The following is a 25,328-nucleotide window of genomic DNA, read 5'->3' as shown; positions in this document are numbered from 1 at the left end:
TTTTTTTGCTTTTGGTATATTGTATATAATGTATTATTTTGCATATTATGTTGTCTGTTTGAAATTTCTTAAATCCAAAAAAGTAAAATTCAGTGGCTGTCAAGCTTGTTGTTTTGAAGGTCTCTAATATACATAAAGTGATTAAATTAAACCTTTCCAAGTATAATTAAAAAGTGAGCCCTTATTAAGTCCACAGTTGATAAGAGCAAAGATGTTGTCTCCCTCAGATCCTGGCACTCAAATCAACAAGATCCCATTGTTTCATAGTCTCCTTGCAAGCAGCTGCCATTCAGAGCATTTATGGACAATCTTCCAATCTCTCCTTCTCCAGAGACCTTCAAAGTCCCATCGCAGGTCTACACAGCAGTTGTCAATCAGCCATGACTCACAGTGAAAGCCAATAGTGGCAAGGTTTTTTAAATATAATTCATCTGTGTGAACACATGAATAAGTAACTGTATGAATTGTATTTAATGTGTGAACCCATAGTACACATCAAAATAAAGTATTGTTATTATGGGAAATTTCCTGATAGTGAGAACAATTCATCTGTGGAACGGCTTGCCTTCAGAAATTATGAGTGCTCCATCACTAGAGTTTTTCAAGAACAGATTGGATAACCATTTGTCCAGAATGGTAAAGTGTCTTCTGGGTTGGACTAGAAGACTTGAGACTCTAGAATGTTGAGACTCTAGAAAGAGTACAGAGAAGAGCAACTAAGATGATTAGGGGAATGGAGGCTAAAGCATATAAGGAACGGTTGCTGGAATTGGGCATGTCTAGTTTAATGAAGAGAAGGACGAGGGGGGACATGATAGCAGTCTTCCAATATCTCAGGGGCTGCCCCAAAGAAGAGGGAATCAAGCTATTTTCCAAAGCACCTGAAGGCAGGACAAGAAGCAACGGATGGAAACTAGTCAAGGGGAGAAGCAACCTAGAACTAAGGAGAAACTTCCTGACAGTTAGAACAATTAACCAGTGGAACAACCTGCTTCCAGAAGCAGTGAATGCTCCAACACTGGAAGATTTTAAGAAGAGACTGGACAGCCATTTGTCCGAAATGGTATAGAGTTTCCTGCCTGAGCAGGGGGTTGGACTAGATGACCTCCAAGATCCCTTCCAACTTTATTATCATTATTATTGTTATTGTTATTTCCAAAGTCCCTTTCAAACTCTATTATTCTATGAGGATAATGATTCTCTTCAACTTGCTTTTTACCTATCTTTTTTTTCACTGAAAACATGTTAAAATGACTTTCTGTGCGGCATTTTAAAATTATTATACTGGAGGTCCCCTTCATTTTAAATCCAGAACTGAAGAGTTTCTAAAATGCTACTGGGCTCAAATGAAAAAGGAATAATGTTCAAGGGAATAATGTCTCTGCATAGAGGAATTCTTTTGTCCTTAACACTTGAATTTATCCCATGGCTGACTGACAGACTGAATGGGCTTTGCTACTAACAACATGGCCTGTGGAGACATCCAGTGTTCAAAAACAGCAGTGTCTGTCCTTAGAACTTATTAGTTGCAGACAACAATACTGCAGTGCAAAAGGGGTAAGGCTCATATCATGAATGCTTTAGTCATATTCCCCATCTGCCTCACTCTCAAATATGCATACATACAACTGATATCATTAGACGTTGTTCACACGCTCTACAAAAGATGCAAAAGCACTCAAAGTGAGACCAGAAGATAATAGGCTGTCAAACAAATGAGCTTTTTTCCTGATACACTCTGTTAATAGGCAGCACATATATCCACAATGAATCACACAATTAAAGCATTCCTGGAAGATATTGTTTCCTTTTGAGGAGTTGTTCAAATCTGGCTGTTTTACTGCTCAACAACCCTTTCACATCAGAGCATCCTCCCTTAGATCCAGACTCAGTCTATTTTAGTAACAGAATGATAGTTGGAAGGGATTTGGGGTTGTTCTAGTCCAGGGGTAGGCAACCTTAGCTCTTTTATGACTCGTGGACTTCAACTCCCAGAATTCCTGAGCCAGCATGGCTCAGCTTGGAAACGTCTCCCTTTCCCCTCAACATGGCTGCTCAGGAATTTTGGGAGTTGAAGTTCACAAGTCATAAAAGAGCCGATGTTGCCTAGCCCTGCCCTATACCATTCCAGACAAATGACTATCCAGTGATGGTGCCCCTGCAATTTCTGGAGGAAAAGCCATTCCACTGATTGTTCTCGTTGTCAGGAAATTTCTTAGTTCTAGATTGGATTTCTCCTTGACAAGTTTCCGTTATTTCTTGTCCTGCTTTCAGGTGCTTTGGAGAATAGGTTGATAACCTCTCAAATAGATTAATATTATGTCACTCCTAGTCCTTCTCTTTGTTAGAGTAGACATAGCCAGTTCCTGCAACCATCCATTCTATGTTTTAGCCTCCAGCCACCTAATCATCTTTATTGCTCTTCTCTGCACTCTAGTCTTAACATAATTTTTTGTATCGTAGTGACCAAACCTAGATACTGTATTCCAGATGTGATCTTACCAAAGTAGTATAAATCAGTACTAACACCTTGTGTGACCTTGCAGCAGAAGTCTGCATTGGCTTTCTTTGGCAGCTGAAGCACAGCTACTTCCTATTTAAGTGATTGTCCACTAGGACTCCAAGATCCCGCTCATAGTTACTACTGTTGAATCAGTAGTAACTCAACTACTAGTAGTTTAGAATATCTATTCTATCCCCTCATCTAGATGATTTTGAAGATGAAGAACATTAGGCCCAAAACCAAACCTTTGTGATACCTCGTTGCATGATTCCCTCCATGTAGATATAATTCCACTCAAGACCACCCACTGACTACAGTTGATCAGCCAATTGCAAATCAATTTGATAGTGGTACTGTCTATCCCATATTGTTCTATCCTACCAAGAAGCAGATTGTGGTCTACTTTGTCAAATGTCTTGCTGAAGTCCAAGTATACTATGTCCACAGGATTTCGCCAATCCACTAATTTAGTTATTTAATGAATTCAGAGTATTGTGCAATCAATCACTTTTCCTTACAGTGAAGGAAAACCTTATTTGATCCCCTGCTGATTTTGTACATTTGCCCACTGACAAAGAAATGATCAGTCTATAATTTTAATGGTAGGTTTATTTTACCAGGGAGAGATGAAATAACAACAAAAATCCAGAAAAACACATTTCAAAAAAGTTATAAATTGATTTGCATTTTAATAAGTGAAACAGGTATTTGATTCCCTATCAATCAGCAAGATTTCTGGCACGCAGGTATCTTTTATACAGGTAACAAGCTGAGATTAGGAGCACTCTTTTAAAGGGAGTAAATTAATCCATTGCCTAGAGACCCAGGGTTCTCATGACAACACCATCCTTTGAGCCAGTGATTTATTTCTAAAATTCTCTGTTCCCTCATTGGATGCTGACTTTCAGTTGGAAGAACAGATGGGAACACCACCTGTGCTCCTCTTTGGCTTTCCTGCCTACTTGCTCAAACGAAGTAGAATATGTTCATTAAACAAGGATGATAAAAAGATCAAAACCTAAATTTTACAAATGGAAATTGTGGGAAGTGGGATTATTTAACTGCTGGGAAAGATAAATTGGAGGGAGCTCATGATAGCAATCTTCAAATATGCAACAGGGTGCCAAACCAAAGATAGATTGGCCATCATCATTGCAGAACGGAAGTCAGAGATCGGTGATATTAAATTACAGGAAGACAAACTTTCTAAAAGATAAAAGTAGTTCAATACTGGAAGAAGTTACTAATAGAAATTTTAAAAATTTATTATACTTTAAAATAAAAACATCATCAGTTTCAAAACCTTTGATTCCTATACAGCAGTGGTTCTCAACCTTTTTAATGCCGCAACCCCCAACCGGTCGTAAGTCGAGGACTACTCAATCGGTCGTAAGTCGAGGACTACTCAGCTGGTGCAGCACCGTTTGCAGAATGGGACTTTTGGCGGGCTCAGCAGGGCAGAGACAGCCTGGACAATTCCTATTGGCTTTTGAAAGCCAATAGAATTAGACTCTATTCAAGAGAGTCTATTCTATTGGCTTTCAAAAGCCAATAGAATAAAAGGGAGTAGCACAGCTAAGGAAAAGGGGAAAAAAATGGCGGACTGCGTTGTTTGGCGACCCCCGTGAAATGGTCGTTCGACCCCAAATGGGGTCCGGACCCACAGGTTGAGAACCACTGCTATACAGGGTATGGAATTGAATTAAAGGATCTACATGTTCCTATCCAATTCCTACAGTTCAATGATCTTGTGAATTTTGTTGTTCTCAATGCTCTGAATTAACCAACTGGACCCAAAAGATTGGAAATGCTATTACACGATGGTGGATAATGAATAGGAACAGAAAGAGGGCTGCTGAGGTTTATCATCTAGTCTTGCCTGAATAACAATTACCGTATTTTCCGACGTATAAGACGACCTTCTAAACCATGCAAATCTTCTCCAAAGTCGGGGGTCATCTTATACGCCAAGTCGTCTTATACGTTAGAAAATACCGTATTCTCCGGCATATAAGACGACTTTCTAACCATGCAAATCTTCTCCAAAGTCGGGGGTCGTCTTATACGCCGAGTCGTCTTATACGCCGGAAAATACGGTACTTTGAAATCCATTCGGAAGTTTCAACCAGTGCAAGCAATCTTTGGAGCCCCAATGAAGGATCATATTCCACAAACTTCATTGGCTACCAGTCTGCTTCTGAGTGCAGTTCAAGGTGTTGGTTATGACCTTTAAAGCCCTTAATGGCATGGGTCCAGGCTACATGAACCATCTCATCCCACTAAGATTAGCCCATCCTACTCGGACTGGCAGAGGCCCTATTGTGGATCCCATTGGTCAAAAAACTCCGTCAAGATCCTTCCACCCTTTGGAACACCTTGCCTTCCAGGGTAAGATCTGCTCCCAACATCCTATCTTTAAGAACCGAAAGAACTGGCTCTGCAAGTTGGCCTGGGTACCCAATGGGAAAGTTCTATTCTGGAGGTGGCTATTTAGATTGACAGCAGACCTCTCCCCCCACCCACCCTACTCTGCCCCTCACTTGCCCATGTATTTTTAACTAGTCATATTGATATATTTTCTCTGCATACTTTTTCTTGGTTTATTTTATGGTTCTATTATTTTACTTTAGCTTTGTTTAAACTTACTTTTTATTTCTTCGTTTGTTATTGTTATAAGCTGCCAAGAGTAGCCCTATCTCGAGATGGGTGGCAAATAAATTTAATAATAATAATAAAAACTATAGCAAAAAAACCTTCAAATGTAGACAAAATACACTAAATCATATTTATTAGGCAAGTACAATGGCATAAATTATAAATTGTAGCTCTGGCTCTGCCAGCAGAGAATCTGTAATAGCATTGCGTTTAACTGGGATCATTCATTTCTACCAACAACACTTCACTAGACTTTTTTTTTTTAATTTCCAAGGGATATTTTCTATTTAATGAATTATCTTAAGCAAAAAGATAATCAGTACCATGCTTAAACTTGATTTAAACAAAAGTTTGTTTTCTAATAATGTCTTAAATTTCATGATTCAATTCCATCTTTTAAATATCATTGATAGACTGGGAAAAATAGAAGTCATAAGTTAGTAACTCAAAAAAAATAATCTGATCTAACATACTCCAACTTGTCAAATTTCACTTTCATGAATTGTATTCATACTCACCAACCTCTGAGAATTATGACTGCAAAGAAGGTAACATTAAGCAAAATAACGTGTAATTTAACAAGCTGCAATTATCTGATGAAAAATCCTTGCGTAGTATAACCTTCTCAAAAGAGCGTGCAGTTCTACTTTTATAGTTCTACTTTTATAGTTTTTATAATACCCATTAAGTAAGAGACAATACACAAACAAGACCCCTGTCTACACTGAATTATTTAGCGTAGGTTTGAGGCAATGACATATATGTATTCCATTCCCAATCTTTTGAGAATTAAAATACATACTATTTTCTGCACAGTATTCAAATTGGAAGCATACCTCATATGTGTTTGGATTACACAACTATTCTATGGTACTGGCCTTATGCCTCTTACTAAGGTGAGAGAAATAAAATTTGCTTTTAATTGACAGATTCAATCACAGATTCAATCACACAGAAAAGATATTCTGACTTTGTAAATTCCCCAAAAATAATATAGAGATAAATCAGACAGCTTAACATAGCTGACTGTATACATACTTTGAGACTTATTATTATGAACCCTTTATGTCTACAATCCACAAAATTGGTAATATTTTACTGAGAAACAGGTTAGTTCAAAAGGAGAATGTTATAAATAAAAAGAAGAATGTAACATAGATCAATATTAAGCCAGACAAGAAAAGCGAGCTACACTGAGTTATTTGACTTAGCCCTGTGTATTCTCAAGGAAGTACTTGATTTATTAGTTACTGGCCAAGAAGTAAGGCATTAAGCTTCTTACTTATCTAACATATTAGGATTCCCTTAACTTATATAAACAATTTTGAAAACCTATCTTCTGCATTCAGAAGACCTACAACTGCTAACAGAGTACTTTTGCTGATCTACAAGGCTTTATGTATAATTTAACCATATTCATATAAATTACTATGAAATATGCTTTCTTTCAACAGGAACTTTCCAATGGTTTTCCAGTCATTTGAATATTAGTTATAGTAATTCCTTCTATACGCATAATTACCATCTTTGTCTTTCAGAGGGAACAATTTTGTGGATATCAGTATGATAATCCATCTGTTCTGTAATTCTGACTATGTTTAGGCTCAGAAACTAAGAAAAGATATACAGAACATTTTGAACTGAACTGTCTTGACACAACAGACTTTCACACATAAAACAACTGTTTTGAGCTTGAAACACTTCCAAATTACTCAGATTAGGTACTTCTCATTCAAGGCAAGGTGCTTCATAGCTGAAACATGTTTCAATGAGGAACAGTTCAATTTGAAATGTTTTGCACAGTTCTGCTATGCAGAATTGAGTCTAATTAATACTTGGAATATTAGGACTATAGATATGACTGGAAAGTCAAAATGTCCCAAAAAACAATGGCAATCCACCTCAATACTTATGTACTAACACTGCATGGCTGTGTCCACACGGTTACCAAGACTTCAAGCTTGATTTAAAATTATCTTCCTTTTAACCCTAAAAAGAACTACAAAGCCAAAAAATAGTAGCAACCCTAAATAGATGCAGTAGTATTCCACAAGCATTCAATTCAAAACAACAGGAAGATTATTGTGTTGCCCATCTCTTGGCCTCCAAGGAGTCTTTAAATCTTCCCACGGTATTTCCAAACAGATTTGTCAAGTTCCATACGAAAAAGTCGCCGGATAACAGATTGAACAATGCCATGGCTTGGAGCTACTTTACAGTAGCAAGTGAGTTCAAATCAATCTCTAGAATATCTTTAAGAACAGACAGGTAGACCAATTAATGAGAAGCACCAATCATGGAAGCTGGAAATTATAAGTTTCATGCGAATGCATACTGTTTGTTTTTTTCAATACAGACTTCCACATGAGGAATTAATGGCTCAAAACAGACCCAGTTCACAACGATAAAGGTGAAATCTCAGGCTTTTAAACTTTGTGGGATTACCCAGAGTCAATTTCCAATATTTTCTTTTCATTAGATCTGAAGATTAATAAACGGGGCAAAGCCCACTGCATCCTGTAAGAGAACTAGGGCACGTTGAAATGGAGGTTCAACATCCAACTCCACTCCACGGCTACGCAAGATGCTCAGGCTGGATTCCGCAACATTGTGACAGTGCTTCACCTTCAAGGCACGCAGTTTAGGGCAGTATTCTGCCAAGGTCCTATAAAAAAGAACATACAAAACATCAAGGATACAGTTATCTACCAAGAATATTCTGTTTGGAAATGAATAGTGCAGAGTCTATAGGCAGCAATTCCTGGCATTTTCTATTATAGCTGGAATGAGGATGCAACCTTTTACACCCCCTGCAATTTTGGGAGCAAAAAGGCCACTTTTGGGTTGCACAATTAGGCCACATCCCACTGATGTGGGGTGTAGGAACTCTCGAAGCAAAGTGCTCCCATTTTCCCATCTCCAACCCATTAAAAAAAATCATAAAAACCTTCAAAAGCCTTCCAAAAATGCACACACCCATCCCCTTTTCTTGGAAACCTGCTTCCTAGGTTTCAGTAGCTTCAAAAAAGCAGCATAATTCAAACAAGTTGGAATTCTTAGATTTGACTGAATTTGCAAAACGTGTCCTTACAAAATTCAGAACGTCGATTGGGGCCTTATACACTGTTACTAAAACAGAATTCCGAAATCTGAGATCCTCCGATTAAATGGATATAGAACCTCAATGGACAATTCATGTGCAGCAAAGAAAATATAAATGGAACACAAATATTACATTTACCGTGAATATTATACTCTGAGAGCAATGAGGTCAAATCATTTGTCTATACTGTACTTAGTAGCAATGTTATGCTGGTAAAGCTGAACAATTTTCAAAGATTATTTATTACAGAAGGAAAATTTAAAGTCTGATTTCCCTTTCCTGACAGCTTTTTATCTGCTTAAGTGTTGCCAAGTCTTAAATCCTACAAAGTATATGGAGCTGCACTATATACAATAGCTACCAAGTTACTTTATGCTTTTTTACTGGAAATCATACATAATCCATTCTTTAAAAGGGCAGACTACTTCATGGGAATATGCCTCAGTGTCAAAAATAATTTCATATTGGAAAAACAAATCTGACACAGAATTTAAATGATTTATGGATATTAATTCTGCATACCCATCACATCTAAAGTTTGGGCTATTCTTAATGTAAGATTTTAAAAATAGAGCTTATCTGTCGTGTGGTAAGTTTTTTTATTTGATAGAAACCTTGATTTTAATCCGTATTCTTATTACAAAGTAGGCTTTTACTAATTAATTATCACTGATCTGATTTTCATAATAATTAAGACTATTTTCTCCAGGATGCAAATATCCTTTAGGTACAAGCTTGGTAGAGGAATAAGGCATATTGCTTAAGTTCGGTTAAATGAGTGCAAACTTCTAATGTTAGAAAAATAGTTTTAGGAGAAACTCTGCTATATTCTACTCAGCAAAGACAAGGCTGTTTTTCACCATGATTACCTGTGCCTAAACTTTCCAAGGTCCAGCTGAGTTTTATTTTAATATATATTTTTTAATATAATCAATTTAAAATAAAGTAAGAAATCAATGTAACCAGAGAGGAACTGACACATCATCATTCAGCAGAAATCTCTGCTACTGGAACTGAACCAAACATTAAAGATCAAAATATAAATTCAAGAATTATATATACTGTATATTCCGGCGTATAAGGCGACCCGGCGTATAAGACGATCCCCGTCTTCGGCGCCGAGTCACATGCCTAGAAAGTCATCTTATACGCCGGAAACTACTGTTATTTCCGGCGTATAAGACGACTCGGCGTATAAGACGACCCCCGACTTCGGCGCCGATTTTAACACTTGCCAAAGTCGTCTTATATGCCGGAAAGTACGGTATATAAGTCAGTGTAGTCTCCTGGCATCTGCTTGAGCAAGTCCCTGTAATTGTTTTGGCAAGATTTCAAAAATGATTTGCCCTTAGCTGCTTCTTATGGTTGAGAGTGAGTGACTCTTCCAAGATTATCTAAGCTAGTTTGGGGCCTAAGGAGAGATTGGCACTCAGGTTCTGCCATTCCCAGCCTTAACGCTCTATCAAACTGGTTCTTGCCAGAAGCAAGGAGAAAGAGAAGGAACGCAGGAATTACAGCAATTCCAAATTTGGAAAATGTAGATAATTATTTTTACAATATCGCATTGTAATCACAAGAATAGAGATTGTTGATCAAAGAGGTTTCCCACGAGGCTTGGCCTTCCTCAGTGAATATACTTGCAAATCTCTGCTTAGTAGTTGCAGAAAACTAGAAATCTACAATAGGTTTGTTCGAAAGATATGGGGGAGGGAGTTTCCTCGAACAGCATACATAATAAGCAAATAGGTCTATGTATGATGAGTAAAATTGCTTAACTGTTACAAATGCAATTAACATAATATTTAGTATTATACTAAGATTTTTAAATTTAAATGTTTTTCATGGCCTAATTTTCTACAGTGCAACCCCTAGTTCATCACATAAAAATTAATATAGCCCATGGTCCAACCAAAATTGCAAATTCTTAGTTTAAAAATTATGGGTTTCCCCAACTATGATAACAGCCAGCCAACTTTACATCAGATTATCATATTCCTTCTCTACTTTTCTTATCCAGAAAGTAATCCTTTCATATAATTAATCAAAAATAACAAAAAATCCTTTCTAGTAGTTACATCATGTTTAGTGACTACTTTTAAAACAACCCTTTGCAAACATGACAGTAATAAAAAAATTCATTTTCTGACCAATATGGGCCATTTACATTGAATGCCAGAGTAATACTGGCAGAACTGTATGGGATAACTTTATCTGAATGAGCGGCAGGCAGGAACTCATGATCTTCGCAGTCTTTCTCTTTCATGTTCACTTAGCAGCCATTTCATTTAATGACTAAGTCATTGTAGTAGAATTTGGTTGCTAAACAAGGAAAGGGTCTACTTATTTTCTAGATGCTATCTTCCTGTCAAAAGGAGAAGAAACTTCCCCGAGTTTTATATGGTTAAGCATATAAAATAGGTTTTAGTCTGTTCTAAAAACATTAACTTGTTAGATAATGTGACAAATATAAAAGTGAGTTAAGTCTGTTCCACAGTTTAAACCATTAACATTACTCTTAAAATAACTGAACACCACATGCCAATTTTTGGTGTTCTAATACCCAAAATTGGCACCAGAACCAAATTCTGGCCACAGAGTCGGGAGAAGTTCTGTCACTGCAAAATATTCAGAGATTGCTTCCTTATACTGGCCATCTGTCACAGGTCAGCCTAAAACTAAAAAGATCAAGTCTCCATTTTCATTCAGCCAGGATACCATAACTATCTGCTGGCCTAACCCACCTCATTAGACTGTTGAGAGGACAAATCTTGTCTGCCATCCCCTGAGGCCCCCTGAAGAAAAGTTGAGACATAAATGTACGGCAAACAAAAGAACAATATTTTTACTCTACACCTGCACAAATTACCTAATAGAGTTGTTCTTAACTCGTAGGCAGCCCGTGAGGTCCAAGTGCTCCAGATCAGAACAGGCTTTGGCAATTTCTTCTATGGCCACATCGCCAACATTTGCATTAACAGCCAGTGAAAGTGACTTTAGTTTGTGGCATCTCTGAGCAAGGTAGCAAATGGCTTCATCTTTCAGTTGCCGGCAGGCTGTGAGGTCTAGAGATTCAAGCTCTTTACAGTGATCGGCGAGGCTCCGCAAGGAGAGTCCATCCACCCATTCGCAATGGGCCAAGGAAAGCTGACGTAAATTGGGGCAGCCCAAAGAGATGGCCACCAAAGCATGGCGGCTCAGCTGTAGGCAGCCATTCAGCTCAATCTGTTGCAACTGATGGTTTTGACCAATTACAGGAAGCAGTTCCTTGTCGGATAACCAGTCAGAACAGTTTTGCAAGGCTAGTTGCTGCAGCACTTTATTGTCTCTTAATAGGATACAGAATGCAGCTTTTGGGATAGGAGATCCAACCTGTTTGTAGGCAAGAAAACACACCATTATATCCTACACCAGTGGTTCTCAACCTGTGGGTTGGGACCCCATTTGGGGTCGAACGACCATTTCACGGGGGTCGCCAAACAACGCAGTCCGCCATTTTTTCCCCCTTTTCCTTAGCTGTGCTACTCCCTTTTATTCTATTGGCTTTTGAAAGCCAACAGAATTAGACTCTATTCAAGAGAGTCTATTCTATTCGCTTTCAAAAGCCAATAGGAATTGTCCAGGCTGTCTATGCCCTGCTGAGCCCGCCAAAAGCCCCAGTCTGCAAACGGTGCTGCACCAGTTGAGTAATCCTCAACTTACGATCAGTTGACTAGTCCTCGACTTATGACCAGTTGGGGGTCGCGGCATTACAAAGATTGAGAACCACTGTCCTACACTATATGTGCCTTTTGCATTCCTTGTGTAACGATATAAGAAAAAAAAGGAATAGATCAAAATCATCTTAGCATTACCAAACTAGGTCAAAGATACTGTTAAATAAAGACTACTTCAGAAAAACAGAACAAAACAAAAAAATGAAACGAGTGTTATCCAGACTTTATCAATGATAAATTGAGTCATAAAAGACTTGGGATAGAAACAATATGGAAACAAAAACCGACATTTCCAACCACTCTATTTGACAGTATGACATTAAAAGTGACTAAGAAGCTATAGTAGACAAACCATATGCAGTCATTTAATAAATTGTTAAATGAAAGCACATGGAAGAGAAATTGCCATTAACTTTCATGAAAATAAACTCGTATTTCAAAATGCTAGGCTGACCACTCAGTTTAAAGTTCAACGCTTCCAATTACAATGGGATTATTTTTTGCTTGCCACTCTGCTTTCTGTTTTTTATTATGATTAATTTATAATATAAAATACAAAAATACAAAAGAAAATAGGAAAGATAGGGGTGGGAAAAGGGAAGGAAAAAATGTAGGAAAAAGGGGGTTAAAAAAAAAGACGTTGACTTCCAATTTCCTTTGGTGCAGTAGAATGAGATAATAACATCAAACCTCAACTTTTTATTTTTACATAATAGTATAAACTAGCCATTTCTGTAATAACAAACCTATCCAGTCAGTAAAACCCAAAATCAAAGTTTCATTTTTTTTCCACCTCAAGAATCAGAATGAGAATAGAACTGGAAGGGACCTTGGAGGTCTTCTAGTCCAGCCCCCTGCTCAAGCAGGAGATCCTATACCATTTCAGACAAGTGATTGTCCAGTCTCTTTTAAAAACCTCTAGTGATGAAGCACCCACAACGTCTGAAGACAAACTGTTTTACTGGTTAATTGTTCTCACTGTTAGGAAGTTTCTCCTTAATTCCAGATTGCTTCTCTCCTTCTCATCCATTGTTTCTTGTCCTGGCCTCTGGTGCTTTGGAAAATAAACTGACCCCCTCCTCTTTATGGCACTGTCTCAAATACTGGAATAGTGCTATCATGTCACCCCAGTCCTTCTTTTCTCTAGATTAGCCAAACTCAAATCCTGCAACCGTCCTTCAGGTATTTTAGTCTCCAGGCCTTTAATCATCTTAGTTTCTCTTCTTTGTACTTTTCCAAAGCCTCAACATCTTTTTTGAAATGCGGTAACCAAAACTGGTCCAGTCGTGGCCTTACTAAGGCTTTATAAAGTGGTACTAATACTTCATGTGATTTTGATTCTCTGCCCTTCTTTAAACAACCAAGGATTATATTAGCTTTTGGACTGCTGCCACAAACTGCTTATGTTTAAATAATCATCCACTAGAACTCCAAGGTCCCTCTCACAGGTATTGTTTTTGAGCCAGGTTTCGCCTAATCTGTACTTGCTCCTTTGGTTATTCCTGCCCAGATGTAAAACCTTGCTTTTCTTCACATTAAATTCCATTTTGTTGGATAGGGCCCATTGTTCCAAGTCTGTCAAGATCTTTCTGGATCCTGAGCTTGTCTTCTGGGGTGTTGGTTATTCCTGCCAGCTTAGTGTCATCTGCAAATTTGATGAGTTCCCCTTCTATTCCCTCATCTAAGTCACTGATGAAGATATTAAAGAGTACTGAGCCTAAGACAGAACCTTGTGGTACCCCACTGTTTACTTCCCTCCATATGTAGTAGCAAGCATTTTCAGGACCTGGTATGCCGACTCATTTGGCCAGAGAACATCCTTGTGAGCTGCTTCAAGGATGGCCTCAATGACAATCTGTACAACACTTGTATCGTGAGCCCCCCCCCCCCATGGCTCCACGAATGGTGCATGTCGCAGAGAAAGCTGAAATCGACCAAGCTCGTAATAAGTACCGATCCAGCAGGGCTTGGAAGAAGTCATCCCCAGAGAGGAAGAGAGAGGCAGCCAGAACTCAAGCTCAGCCAGTTCCACTGCCTGTTTCAAGGGTGGGAAGGAGGACCACCAAGCAGCTGAGTGTAGAACAAGAACCCCGGCAAATAAGGGAGAACAGGCAACAGGCGGGGAAGCCACCAAGCCACAGCCTTGTGCAAAGGAGTCAGAGCTGAAAAGCACCGAGGTCGTGAAGTTCGACTCCTCACCCAAATGGGGGTCAGGAACTCCAACCCCACCGGATGAAGACCAAGGGTTCTCTGATACTACGAAGATGACCCCATGGCAAGTTCCGTAGATCCATTCCTACTCGGATGGAAAGCAGAAGAGAGCCCCTGGGAGGATCCAATCATCTTTACAAACTCCTTCCAGAACCTAGCAGTGAACTGGAAATCACCCCCCCCCCCAATCTGAGATGATGTGCTTAGGTGCTCCATGCAGCCAATAGATGTGCTGCAAAAACATCTTCGCTAAGAATGCACAGTAGTGGCCAAAATTGTGGAAACCTTTTGGGAAAATAGAAATGCCACCTTTGGTTAGGTTTCCACCCATTTTTCTTCTAATTTCTTTATAACTGTAGCCGTGTTCACTTCATAATACTATTCTACATCGCTTTCTGAGCAACCAGTCAACTCTTTGCACCATGACTTTAATTTTATTACGTTTTACAAGCTCACTCAATGAAAGAACACAAAAAAACCCAACCAACTTGATAGGGATCACATAACACACTGACAAATGTCCTTCTCTCAGCTTCAATACAGGACATCAATGACTGACTCCTACTGTGATCTGATTGGCTCATTGCCAAAACAAGATGACACCCGATTGGCTCTCTAAACACTCATGCTCATTGGCTACAATTGGATGAAGGAAAGCTACCTGATATCAACCTGAGCAAGTTGTGCTTCCTTTTTCTGGTTATTTGGCTGTAACTTTTCATAGAATAGAAATACAGATAATTGAACAAACTATGTTGCGTTACATTCTTGATTAAATTATCTTTCCATTGATATATAATTTTATGGTACTACTCCCCCCAAAAAAGTGGTGTTATTAGCCATCTGACCTCAAAAATACACTTTTCAACAAAGGTTTCCACAATTTTGGCCACTACTGTATGATAAATGGGGTAAAGTTCCTGGCCTAGAAACCAGGATAGAATGAGTTCTAATCCTGCCCTAGACATGAAAAACTGGCTAGGTAACTTTGGACCAGTCATTCTCTATCAGCCCAACTTACTTCACAAGGATGTTGTTGTGGGGAAAATAGTAGATCAGTGGTTCTCAACCTTTTTAATGCCGCGATCCCCAACCGGTCGTAAGTCGAGGACTACTCAACCAGTCGTAAGTCGAGGACTACTCAACTGGTGCAGCACCGTTTGCAGAATGGGACTTTTGGCAGGCTCAGCAGGGCAGAGACAGCCTGGACAATTCCTATTGGCCTTTGAAAGCCAATAGAATTAGACTCTATTCAAGACAGTCTATTCTATTGGCTTTCAAAAGCCAATAGAATAAAAGGGAGTAGCACAGCTAAGGAAAAGGGGGGAAAAAATGGCGGACTGTGTTGTCTGGAGACCCCCGTGAAATGGTCGTTCGACCCCAAATGGGGTCCCGACCCACAGGTTGAGAACCACTGTAGTAGAGGAAGGAGTATTATGAATGTTTGCCATCTTAAATTAAAGGTGGGATTATAATCTAATAAATAAATAAATGTCCTGAAGCTTTATCTTTACATATGGCATTTACAGTGAGATTACTATATGCTCAAAAGTGGAAAGATGTGATGTTAACAACAAAGGAGGAAGATGACGAAACTTGCAGAGATGGCTAAAATTAACTTCCTTTATCAGAAAAAAAGATCATGAAATGGAAAAAATATATTTAGGACTTGGGATTTTGATGATTATAAAATATGGGATAATAGGAAAAAAGTGAGCTTTTTTGTAAACCTAGATAATTTTGCAATCATACTTTTTTAACTGCTGCAAGAAATCAGAAGCTTCTATTTTTTTTATCTTTCCTTTCTGCACTTGTCTATTTTTATTTCTCTAACTCTTATATTTTCTTTATTCTGTATTTGTTAGTTGTTTTATTTAAAACATAATCATATTTGTGCAGAATAAAATATATATGAAAATTATAAAAATGATGTAAACGTACCAATGCATTTAGGTATAAAATTAAATATTTATATACAAAACTATAGGTAGTCCTCAACTTACAACCATTCATTTGCTGACCGTTCAACGGTAAAATTGCACTGTAAAATGATTTATGACAGGTTTTCACACGACCACTGCAGCATCCCCAGGATCATGTAGCGAAAATTAAGATGCTTGGCAACTGATTCATATTTATGACAGTTGCAGTATCATGAGGTGATCTTTTGCAACTTTCTGACAAGCAAAGTCAATGGGGCAGCCAGATTCACTTGGCAACTGTGTTACTAACTTAACTGCAGTGATTCACTTATCTGTGGCAACAAAAGTCATAAAATGGGGCAAAATTCACTTAACTGTGTTGCTTAGCAACAGAAATTTGGGGCTCTTTGCAGTCGTAAATTGAGGACTACCTGCAATAAATATATAAAAATGTGTGTGTGTGTGTGTGTGTGTGTGTGTACATGTGTATAGATGTATGCATATATGTACATTCATATATACATATACATACATACATATATACATACACATATAAAATAATAACAATAACAATAAGAATAATAATGCAGGTCAACTAGTCCAACCCCCTGCTCAGGCAGGAAACCCTATACCATTTCAGACAAATATATATATACATACATACATATACATACATATATACATATACACATATAAAATAATAACAATAAGAATAACAATAATAATAATAATAATGCAGGTCATCTAGTCCAACCCCCTGCTCAGGCAGGAAACCCTATATCATTTCAGACAAATATACATATATACATATAATACATACATACATACATACATATACATACATATATACATATATACACATACATACATACATATACATATATATACACATATACACATACACACACAAACATATATAAATGTTAAAAATAACTTGAACTAGAGATGTCTAATCTCTATTCAGGTTAAGATATTATTTATTATCTTATTTTCAAGCTATGTTTCAACTAATAAAAAATCAACAGAAACAAAGACCATCTGATTTATTTTTCTTATCAAAGTCACTTAACTTGCACCGGTGTTTTTATTTTTCTAATAAAATCACCACTAAATTTTAAAAAGGCTCCGCAACCAGAGATGTTAATTCAGCAAGTAAATCCTAACTCATTTTGTTTTACTTATGTCTGACATTAATCTGAAAACCACCTAGAGAAAATCTGAGAGTTCATTATAATTTGACCTCTAACCTCATGCGTTCTATGAAGATCTGAACGAGAGGACTTATGATATTTCTAATACCTGACTAGAATCAAAACAGCGCAGGTTGGTAAGGTAAAGCTGAATTAGATTCTGGAAACACTTGCTGACTCTTTGCAGGCTCAAAAGCTGTCTCAGAGGAAGGTGTGGAAGAACACGAGGGAATAAGATGTCTTCCCAAGGCAAATCCAATAAATGTTTCCTGGAATGAAAAAAAAAGCAAAAGCAAGCAAGAAAGTTATTTATGCCCAAGACAGAGTGGAGGTTTACTAACATGTTTTTAAACCATCAGTAAAGCCTTTTTTAAAAAAAATTTTATTTGCCAAACTCTCCCCCATACATATACCGTGATATTTATCAGATGTTAACATACATTCTTTTTACATTCATATATAAGATACTTTTAATAAAATGAAATAAATACATACACAATGACTTTTGGTGTTGGCTCGCCCATTTCCCCTTTCACTGTATCCACACTCCTCCTTCTCTACCTTCTTTCTCCCTTTCTTCTCTTCCCTACTTCCCTCTTCTTCCTCTCTTCTCTTTCCTTGCCTTTTGATCTTTTAAGCACCGAAAATTAAGCCATAAATGCATGCAGTCCGCTCTCGGAGCTGCTGTTAAACGCTCATTCTTTCCCTTTTGCACAGGCATTAAATCCAAGGAATGCTCTGCAGGGCAGAAGGTAAATAAATTACCCTCAAGCCCTGCCTCAAATCGATCTTTTCTCCGGCGGCGCAGGAGAGGCGAGCGAGCAAAACCACCAACCGAGCAAAACCACACTCTGCGCCTCCATCCCTCGTTGCAAGGACTCCAATTGAGCCCGTTTTCGGGGACCAACGGCGGAACAAGAAAGAAACCTGGAAGCCGCCGTTGGGGCAGAGCCCCAGTCCCGCTTAGCGCCAAACAAGCGGCGGGAGCCGTCAAAACGACACCGCCTCAGCCCTCACCCGACCTCCAGCTGCCCAGCCCAGCTCAGCCCTCCCGATTATTCATTCGCGAACCTCGGCGATACCGAAACGGCAGCCATCTTCCGCCACCGCCGCACCTTCCGCGGAAATTACGTCGGTCAGAGGGCGGAAACGGGAACGAGCAGAAGACTGTAGAGATATGGCATAGGAGCCGTGGAAGAGAGATAAGACACTCCTAGCAAAGTGTGGAACCAGTTGGGGTTAAGGACAGGGGTAAGCAACCTTGGCTCTTTTGTGACTCGTGGACTTCAACTCCCAGAATTCCTGAGCCAGCATGGCTCCGCTTGGAAACCTCTCCCTTTCCCCCTCAGCATGGCTGGCTCAGGAATTCTGGGAGTTGAAGTCCACGAGTCATAAAAGAGCCAAGGTTGCCTACCTCTGGCCTAAGCCTAGGCCACTCTATGACTCGTGGACTTCAACTCCCAGAATTCCTGAGCCAGCATGGCTCCGCTTGGAAACCTCTCCCTTTCCCCCTCAGCATGGCTGGCTCAGGAATTCTGGGAATTGAAGTCCACGAGTCATAAAAGAGCCAAGGTGGCCTACCCCTGGTTTAGGAAAACAACCTGCGGAATTGCCCGTAACTCAGAATTCAGATTGAGCTTCGAAATACGACGCCCGGCTGGAAATCAAGAAAACGATTTTGCTGCACTCCAGTTAGATGTGCGGGCAGTGGCTAGTGTTGTGGCCTTGAGAGTAGAAGGATAGGCTTTGAGTCACCAAAAATAGTAGAGGAAGGAGTACTATGAATGTTTGCCACCTTAAGTTAAAGGTGGGATTATAATCTAATAAATAAATAAATGTCATGAAGCTTTATTTTTACATATGGCATTTACAATGAGATTATTATATGCTCAAAAGTGGAAAGATTTGACGTTAACCACAATGGAGGAAGGATTGGTGAAGATGATGAAACTTGCAGAGAAGGCTAAAATTAACTTCTTTATCAGAAAAAAAGATCATGAAATTAACATATTGGACCAAAGACCATGGAATGAAGCCAAAATCTGAATAAAATGGAGGCTTGGAAACAAATTCTCCTGGTTGCTGCTTGGAATCCGCTTGAAACCACCACCAAATGTTAAACTTGTATGCTAGCACAGAACACACTATATAATCGTGGATCACTGTGTAGGCAAAATGTGGGTTCAAAACTCTGATCCTTCTGATTTTGCGGGTTTGTTACATGACAGCATAAGAAACCGTCAAATTACAAAATGTGTTTCTATATGTGCAATGCGCCATGCAACTGTCACAGTAAGAGACTCGAGAACTTTGCTCTCACTTGAGTTTATTTAAATTAGCTCTCTTAATGCTCTTCTAAACTGCATAGCAGGAGTCATTTTATCCCAGTGGTGCTTTTTCAAAAGGCAAATGGACTTTCTTTTTCTTGAAGACATTTCGCTTCTCGTTCAAGAAGCATTCTCAGTTGTGACTAAATGCTGGGTAATGGAAGGAGTTATATTCCTTGTAGTCATCTGGTTGTTAGCAGTTTGAGGCTGGACGCCGTTAGTTCTCTGAGAGCCATTGAGACCCCTTGGGGGTTTATCTGTGCCCTCAGGGTCACCTGAATCAGAGTGCAGGGTGTGGAATCTTTTTGGAACTGCTAAACCAGTGGTTCTCAACCTTTTTAATGCCGCGACCCCCAACCGGTCGTAAGTCGAGGACTACTCAACTGGTGCAGCACCGTTTGCAGAACTGGACTTTTGGCGGGCTCAGCAGGGCAGAGTCAGCCTGGACAATTCCTATTGGCTTTTGAAAGCCAATGGAATTAGACTCTATTCAAGAGAGTCTGTTCTATTGGCTTTCAAAAGCCAATAGAATAAAAGGGAGTAGCACAGCTAAGGAAAAGGGGGAAAAAATGGCGGACTGCATTGTTTGGCGACCCCCGTGAAATGGTCGTTCGACCCCAAATGGAGTCCCGACCCACAGGTTGAGAACCACTGTGCTAAACGGACTGTGTTGTAGACAGGAGATTGTGGTTAGTTGCGAAGTCGTGTCCGACCCATCGCGACCCCATGGACAACGTTCCTTCCTGTCCTCTACCATCTTCTGGATTCCATTTAAGTTCACACCTACTGCTTTAGTGACTCCATCCAGCCATCTCATTCTCTGTCATCCCCTTCTTCTCTTGCCCTCAATCTTTCCCAGCATTAGGCTCTTCTCCAGGGAGTCTTCCTTCTCATTAGGTGGCCAAAGTACTTGAGTTCCAAAGACAGGGGAGACTTGGTGTCATATCCCTCCCCCTCTTTTGAAAGAAGGCTGTTCAGTTTTACCAGATGACCTCTTTTACCTCTCTTTCAAAGCAGTGGTCCTCTCTGTCCAAAATATGGACTTTGCAGTCTTCAAAAGAGTGACCGTTATCTTTCAAATGCAGATGGACTGCTGAATCTTGTCATGATGGGTTTGTTCTATGTTGTGCCATGCATTTGTGAAGTGGCTGTTTTGTTTCTCCAATGTACAGATCTGCACACGTCTCACTGCATTGTACTGCATTGCTCAGTTTGTGTCTGGGTGTTTTATCCTTGGGGTGGACAAGCTTCTGCCTTAGTGTATTCTTGGGTTTAAAGTGTGTATGTATGTTGTGTTGGTTAAAAATCTTCCTGAGCTTTTCAGATATTCCTGCAACATATGGAATGAAAACATTGTTTCCAGCTCCTAGTGGCCCTTTTTCTGGATTTTATGAAGGTCCAGTTAGGATAGCCACAAATTTCCTGATAGTGAAACCATTCATCAGTAGAATGACTTGCCTGCAGAATGAAGGTTTTTAGAAGAGATTGGACAGCCATTTGTCCAGAATAGTATACAGGTAGATTCTCCTGCTTGAGCGGGGTTTGGAAGACCTCCAAAGTCCCTTCCAGCTTTATTCTTCTGCTGTTCTGTTAAAGTATATTTCACTGCTTCACTTGCAAACAGTTAAGCTACTAAATAATCTTTCTGATATACAATTACTTAACAAAAATTATCGTGATTGACAAAGTGCTAGCAGCTACTTGCTGTGTCACTCCAGGAGCCAGTGGAGGACAGGAGAGCCTGGGGTGCTATGGTCCATGGGATCACAAAGAGTCAAATATGATTTAGCAACTGAACAAAAACTTGCTATGGTCTCACTAAAGTCACTCCTTCAACTCAAAACATCAAAAAAGATACACATGTTGCTATCCCCAGAATGTATTCAGTAACTGCTCTTCCATAAATTCAACTAAATTCAACTAATAAGCCTGAGTTGAGTACAGAGGCTCTCCGAAATTCCGAGGGATCGTGTGCATTTTTATTACAATTTGTCATTGATAGCCAGTGATGCAGACTCAGTTCCTATGTCCTTAGCCCTCACATCTTCCATTGAATTCAATCTAGAAGAGATGAATTACACAGATGAATGTGCTATTTACTCCTCTGTGCCTCATCTTATAATGCTGCTGATTTGTCCTCAGACACATAGACTCCAATGGCCATACTAACTGTGAGAGGGATCTAGTTGTCTTAGTGGACCACCATTTACCTTCGACCTAGCAGTATGCTACAGCAGTCATAAAAACCCAATGCATCAAGCGAGGGATAGGATGTTCAAATGGATAATTTGGCTGATCTCATGACAAAGCCATTGAGTATACAGAAACACAAGGATTATTGTGAAACAACTTGATGTAAATGCTGCCCAGCTATACATTGGAGGGGTGTTTAGTTGTTTAAATTTAGTAGATGGAGCAGTGGGGTTATGCAATAAACCAGAACACACAGTTGTGTTTGATTGGTACCATGGAATCCAATCATGAAGCATTCAGGCAGAGGCTTCTTCAAGAGACAGTTCTTTAATTCAATCGAATGAAGTCCTGGGTGGGAACACAATTTGAACACTGGCAGCAGTTGTATTCAGAAGTGCCACATCTTAGAAAGTTAATGCCATCATTTTATAAACTTTGTTAGCCAATCAGACAATAGAGTTATTTACCATATAAGGAAGACAATAAATCATTCCTGTGCGCTCCATTATTCCCTCCTCAGCACATCCGTGTACGTGTTTTCTCATGCTTGCATGAAATTTGTCCCTGATGTAAATGTTGATTACAGAAGTGAGATAACAGAAGTGCACATATTGGAGATCTTGGAGTCTTAGTGGACAATCAATTAAATATGAGCCAACAGTGGCGGCAGCAGCTGAAAAAGCCAATGCAGTCCTAAGTTGCATTAACAGAGGGATTAAATCAAGATCACTCGAGTCTCCACACTATAAAAAAAGATGTTGAGACTCTAGAAAAAGTGCAGAGAAGAGCAACAAAGAAGAATGGAGGACTGGAGGCTAAAACACATGAAGAATGATTATAGGAACTGGGCATGGCTAGTCCAGTGAAGAGAAGGACCAAGGGACACATGATAGCAGTGTTCCAATATTTGAGGGGCTGTCACAGAGAGGAGGTCAACCTATTTTCCAAAGCACCTGAAGGCCAGACAAGGAATAACAGATGGAAACTGATCAAGGAGAGACTCAACCTAGAAATAAGGAGAATTTTTTTGACAGTGAGAACAATCAACCAATGGAACAGTTTGCCTCCAGATGTTGTGGGAGTTTCATCACTGGAAACTTTCAAGAAGAGACTGGACTGCCATCTGTCAGAAATGGTGGAGGGTTGGACTAGATGACCTACAAGGTCCCTTCTAACTCTGTTATTCAAATTCCTAGCTGTAAATAACGTGACCACAGGGATGCTGCAACAATCATAAGTCTGAAAAATGATTATGTCACTTTTTTCAGTGCCATTATAACTTCGGTCACTAAGTGAATTGTTGTAAGTCGAGGACTATTTGTATAAGATAGTAGAATTTTTCCCCAGGTTTATAGTATGGTAAAAATTTCTAAAGCTTTAAATGTTTAAAAAATGACAAATATGCAAATGTGAAAGTGATTCTTCGGCCATCTGCTCTGGTAGAAAAGGTGTAATTTTTTGTATTCTAGCAATAATATGCAATCACATTCCAAAACAATATAAAAAGAGTAGAGAAATCTTTTTTTTTTTAATACTGAGGCAATATTGTCTAAGGCAGTGTTTCTCAACCTTGACAATTTTAAGGCATGTGGACTTCAACTCCCAGAATTCCACAGCCAGCATTGTTGGCTGTGGAATTCTGGGAGTTGAAGTCCACATGCCTTAAAATTATCAAGGTTAAGAAACACTGGTCTAAGGCAGAAGGAGGGGGGGGCAGAGGGGGAGAAAGAGAGAAGGTTGTGTTGTTTGCCTCTAAACCAGTGGTTCTCAACCTTTCTAATGCCATGACCCCATAATACAGTTCCCCATGTTGTCGTGACCCCCAACCACTTATACATCACCATGTGCCAGGGGCGTGGCCAAAGAAAAGGGGAAAAAATGGTGGACAGCCTTGTTTGGCAACCCCCCGTGAAATGGTCGTTCGACCCCAAATGGGGTCCCGACCCACAGGTTGAGAACCACTGCTCTAAACGCACATTTATTAGAAAGAAGTGGAGCTGTTCTTTCAGCACCACGTTAAAATCCCAAGCTGGTTCTTTGCTCTGCCTTATATGCAGCATGTAAGTATTTAAATTCTTCAATTAAACTGCTATTTATGCAAGTCAGTAAGAGCAGAATCTACTTTTCCCTCTCACTTAATTTGCTGCTAAAAACTTGTGTTTATTTTAAAGGTAAACATACTCCTTTTTATCAATCTAAACCAGAAAGCAACTACATTAATCTCTAGTAGTAATTCACACATATGTGTATTCTTACATCAGAAATAAAAGAGCAGCTATCAAGCTATTGACAATGCACATAAGAATACCAGCTCCTTTATCCAACATACACCATGGATCAGAAGATTTGCTCATTCCTTGCATTAAAAAAAATAAATAAACCACTTCAGGCAATGATACTATTGTGCTTCTTTCACACCACTTTTGCTTCTCTATTTATGAATGCACTTTCTCAAGCTTTAGAAATCTCAGGCCACAATAATATTTGCAGGCAAACTGGCTGAGGAATTCTGGGAGTTGAAGTCCACAAGTCATAAAAGGGCCAAGTTTGAAGACCCCTGGTGTACATTGTAAGCCATGAAAGTCGTATTCAATAAGCTGCGTTATCAACGGACGCGGCGATCCCTAGTCCACCGAGAGCGCCAATTCTACGGCCAGATCTGCCGGCCGCTTCACGCATAACCTCGCACTTGGAGAACGACACGCACGAGTCCCCGGCAGGCGCGTTCGCAGACCTGGCCGGGGAGACGCCCGCCGCGTCATCTGGCCGCGAGTCTCCGAGGGCCCCCAAGCCGGTAGATCCCAGTCCTGCCCCGCCGCGCGGCGCCCCTGTGGCCCGCCGAAGACCGCTATGCAACGTAGGCCCGGGTGCCATCGTTCTCCCTTCGTCGCCTCGGGGAATCTCCAGCCGCTGGGGGCGATCCGGCGGCGAACGCTGGTGGAGTAGAGGGCTGCCGCAATCTGAGCGCGGCGTTCCCGGCTCGGCTCTGTTGGGCGGGGTGGGGCGGAGCGCCAGCTCCTGGCTGGGCTCAGGAAAGAAGGAGGCAGCCTAGTTGCAGCGTCCCCGGGTGAGTAAAGCCAGCTCGAGCCTGGCAAAGGCAGTGACAAAGGCGGGGGCTTCTCCGTCGAGGTGGGGGGGGGGGTCCAGATTCAGGAGCCAGGCTGGGAGGTGCATGGGAAGAGGGCGGTTCCCAACGGAGAAAGGCTATAGTGTTAACCATCTGCCGGGCCGGACTTTCCCTGCTTGCGGGGTGGGGTGGGGGGGCTGGGGGGGCGGGAGAGACAGACAGAGGAGGCTCCTCCGAAATGGGTTGCCAAGCAGCTGGGCTCGGAAGGTTTCCTGTGAATGCGACACCGGACCTCGAGGAGGTGAGAACTCGGGGCTTTCCGCCTTTTGTTGGAAGATGCCGGGAAAACGTGACAAGAACATGCTTTTACAGTAAGGAAGGCAAGGACGTTGAATGCCATGTTTTCAAAACCAAGATAGCCCATTTGGCAAATGCGGCCCAGGA

At 40.2% G+C, this 25,328-nt stretch overlaps 1 protein-coding gene across 2 annotated transcripts; it reads right to left on the bottom strand.

Moving 5' to 3' along the window:
- Window positions 1-4,067: 4,067 nt before the first annotated feature.
- Window positions 4,068-18,439, bottom strand: FBXL15 (F-box and leucine rich repeat protein 15). 2 transcript variants are annotated; one of them, XM_039360008.1, is made up of 4 exons: window positions 18,369-18,439; window positions 17,407-17,566; window positions 11,128-11,630; window positions 4,068-7,823 (listed from the first exon to the last, which is right to left on the bottom strand). In XM_039360008.1, exons 1-4 carry the CDS (start codon window positions 18,392-18,394, stop codon window positions 7,634-7,636), a joined length of 879 nt encoding a protein of 292 aa, XP_039215942.1. In that variant the 5' UTR covers window positions 18,395-18,439; the 3' UTR covers window positions 4,068-7,633. The 2 variants fall into 2 exon arrangements, with proteins under 2 accessions (XP_039215942.1, XP_039215941.1); XM_039360007.1 differs by lacking the exon at window positions 18,369-18,439 and adding an exon at window positions 17,793-18,308.
- Window positions 18,440-25,328: the final 6,889 nt, after the last annotated feature.

This window comes from Crotalus tigris, unplaced genomic scaffold (genome assembly GCF_016545835.1).
Source record: "Crotalus tigris isolate CLP2741 ecotype Arizona unplaced genomic scaffold, ASM1654583v1 scf7180000019147.1630427, whole genome shotgun sequence".
Taxonomy (NCBI): Eukaryota; Metazoa; Chordata; class Lepidosauria; order Squamata; family Viperidae; genus Crotalus; species Crotalus tigris.
This window is presented reverse-complemented; position numbering and strand designations above follow the sequence as displayed.